The sequence below is a fragment of the Aotus nancymaae genome, unplaced genomic scaffold (assembly GCF_030222135.1).
Source record: "Aotus nancymaae isolate 86718 unplaced genomic scaffold, 86718_ANA_hifiasm-v0.15.2.pri h1tg000014l, whole genome shotgun sequence".
In the NCBI taxonomy this organism is placed as follows: Eukaryota; Metazoa; Chordata; class Mammalia; order Primates; family Aotidae; genus Aotus; species Aotus nancymaae.
This window is the reverse complement of record NW_026988425.1, coordinates 120,352,879-120,355,707: the sequence shown is the minus strand read 5'-3', so window position 1 is coordinate 120,355,707 and position 2,829 is coordinate 120,352,879. Positions and strand designations below refer to the sequence as shown.

General features: G+C 53.6%; 1 protein-coding gene across 2 annotated transcripts in view; it reads right to left on the bottom strand.

Annotated features, from left to right (window-relative positions):
- RCCD1 (RCC1 domain containing 1) overlaps positions 1 to 2,829 on the bottom strand; it is a 31,889-nt gene that overhangs the window by 27,153 nt on the left and 1,907 nt on the right. For both annotated transcript variants that reach the window (XM_064376281.1, XM_012463833.3), the window contains exons 4-6: positions 1,549 to 1,647; positions 1,064 to 1,234; positions 534 to 563 (exon numbers count right to left, since the gene is read on the bottom strand). In XM_064376281.1, coding sequence (XP_064232351.1) covers positions 534 to 563; positions 1,064 to 1,234; positions 1,549 to 1,647 — 300 coding nt within the window. The remainder of the gene's footprint in view (positions 1 to 533; positions 564 to 1,063; positions 1,235 to 1,548; positions 1,648 to 2,829) is intronic.

The window sequence follows — 2,829 nt, the reverse complement described above, 5'->3', positions numbered from 1 at the left end:
CTAAAGCGAAACCAGCCCCTTTGCATCATCTCCACTGGGTCTTGCTGCTTTCCCTCCAGGAAGGAGCCCAGACTATCCAATGAGATGCTGGGATTATGCCCCATTGCTCTGTGAATCCAGGAGACCCAGACCCAGGTAACCCTGGGGATCCCAAAGAGGCCAGTGGCGACCAGCCACCCCAGGCTTCCCTGCTACCCAAGCTAAGATGTTCAGAGCACACATTTCCATTGTATCTTTTTCTCTACCCAGTGTCAGATCCGCAAAACAATGCTTTGTAAATGCTGGTTGGACACTTCCTTCAGTGTTTCAGAGAGCTAGGTGGGTGGCACCGACATCCCCTCCATGTCCCCCTGTCTGGTCTCGGAGTATGCCTACATCTGTTCCAACCCCAGGGACGGGGCGGTCCTGGTCTTCCCAGTGACCTGGCCAAGGCCCCTGCTTCCTCTAGTCTTGGTGGCTTTGTCACCTGCCCTGTACTCCCAAGTCTTTCCTCCCCTTGGTTTCAGGGTCATAAAAACAATCCTTTTACTTACCCCAGCCCCAAGTGTACAGGTCCCCTGTTCCTGAAAGCAAAAGGACAGTCAGTAGCTGGCATCTGTCCAGCCTGGCTTGGCACAGCCCACAGCTAGCACATTGCAATCCTCATGAGATACACCTGGTGTGGATAACATATTCTCTTAACAACTGGCTGATCACACGCAGCATGGTAGAGGATCCTGAGGGAAACTCCTATGCCAAGCTACCGAGCGCGTGCCAGACTGGGCAGGCCGTGCTGTCAGAGGTGGCGGTGGGCAGGGAATGTGTCTGTGAGGGTGCACGGAGGAAGGAGAGCATCAGCCTCCCTCCAGAAGGAAGAATCCTCTGGGCCTGACAGGCTGGGGGGCTACTGTGAAACCATACAGGGGTTGGGGCTTATCCACTGAGCAAGGCAGCTGCTCTGTAGGAGCCACAGAAGCCTTAAGACAGAAGTTTATCCGCTGTCGCACCCCTTTCTGCAGACACCAGCTCAAGTGAGCAGAGTGCCTTCCTGCTACATCCTGAACCACCGTCCAGTCACACTCACGTGTCACCACAGCCGTGTGCCTGGATCCACAGCTGGCCTTGATTGCATCTGAGCCCAGGGGGAGATCCAGTAGAGCTGGGAAGGGCTGGACAGCTATGAAGGAGGCAGGGGCTCCATCCTCATCCCCAGCCATTCTCTTCACCTGGGAACCATCTGCATTCACTCCTGTGGCTTTAATGATAATGATGTTAACACCGAGCCCTGAGCTAAGCCTTATTCACACAGTTACTTATCACCACAACAGCTCTGAGGCACACGACTGCCTGGCTCCAAAGCTGGTGCTCCCAACCCCAGCGTTCTGCAGGCAGGTTTAGCACTCCTGCACAAGTGTGGTGCCAAGGCTGGCATCAGCCTTGCCGATGCTCCCTCCCGTAAGGGCTCGCATGCTCCATCTGAGAATGTAGCTCTCAGGCCAGCGTTCAGCCAGGAGTCAGGAATGACAGCCACATTCTGGGAACGGCTGTGGGAGTCGAGTTGACCCTTACCTTCCCTTGCAACTGTCTCCCCATCCTCTGCCAGGCTCCTGGTGGGCAGCGCCAGCTGCCCTGATTCATTCCAGCCCCAGATATAGATATCCCCAGTCTCTGAAAGAGATCAAGGGGACACATTAACAGACTGGGAACCCCCTGCATCCATCCAAACTCCCCTCCCCATCCCGTCCCATCCGCTCCTGGGGACAACCAAAGCCAGCCTGCCCAGGGTAGCACTCCAGGCCAAGGTGCTTCTCCTCTATGCCTTCGGGTCACCCTTTAAGTCCCTCACTGAACCTTCCACTTTCATTCTTATGCTGCCAAAGTGCCCCTCATTTCAGAGATGTGTCCCTGGAAGTGCCCCAATGGTCTCCCTTTCAAAACCACTGGGCTGGGGCCAGGTGCAGTGGCTCATGCCTGTAATCCTAGCACTTTGGGAGGCTGAAGTGGATGAATCACTTGAGCTCAGGAGTTCGAGGCTAGCTTCAGCAACACGGTGAAATCCCCGTTTCTAAATAAACAAACAAAACCACCCCTGGGCCGGCTTTTGCCCTTTTCCTCTCACCCACAGCAGGTCCCGTAGAAAGCCACGTGCAGCTCTCGCCTTCCCAGCCGCACACACTATAGCTTTTTGGTTGGAACAGCCGCTTAACACTAAACATCTCTAACAACAGCAGCTGATTTTATGAAGTGCTTAATCCATGCTGATGTTTTAGGTGCTTTTCAAATATAATCACTTAATGTGCACAACATCCCTACACAACAGTATCGCCACTTATGCAGCATCCCTATTTTATTCACGAGACAACTGAGGCACAGAGTGGTTACGTACCAGGCCCAAGGTCCCAGGGCCTGAGCAATGATCTGAAACTAAGAAGCCTGGCTGTATGTGCCCATGCTTCAACCTCTACACCAACCTTAAGGCCTCAAACTCCTTCTAGACCTTGAGTGCGAGGCATCCCACTGGGCTATTTACAGCCCTCTGGTCTCTTCTCTCCAGCCCAGTTTTTTTTTCTTTTTTTGAGACAGTCTCGCTCTGTCACCTAGGCTGGAGTGCAGTGGCATGACCTTGGCTCACTGCAACCTCTGCTTCCCTGTTCAGGCGATCCTCCAACCTCAGCCACCCAAATAGCTGGGACCACAGACACAAGCCACCATGCCCAGCTCACTTTACTTTTTGTCGAGACAAGATTTCACCATGTTGGCTCAGCTCAGGGTTGGCAACCAGCCCAGGCCCATTCCATGAGTACATGGTGGGAGGGAAGGCATATTCTCTAAGTTTGTTTTCTTTTGTTT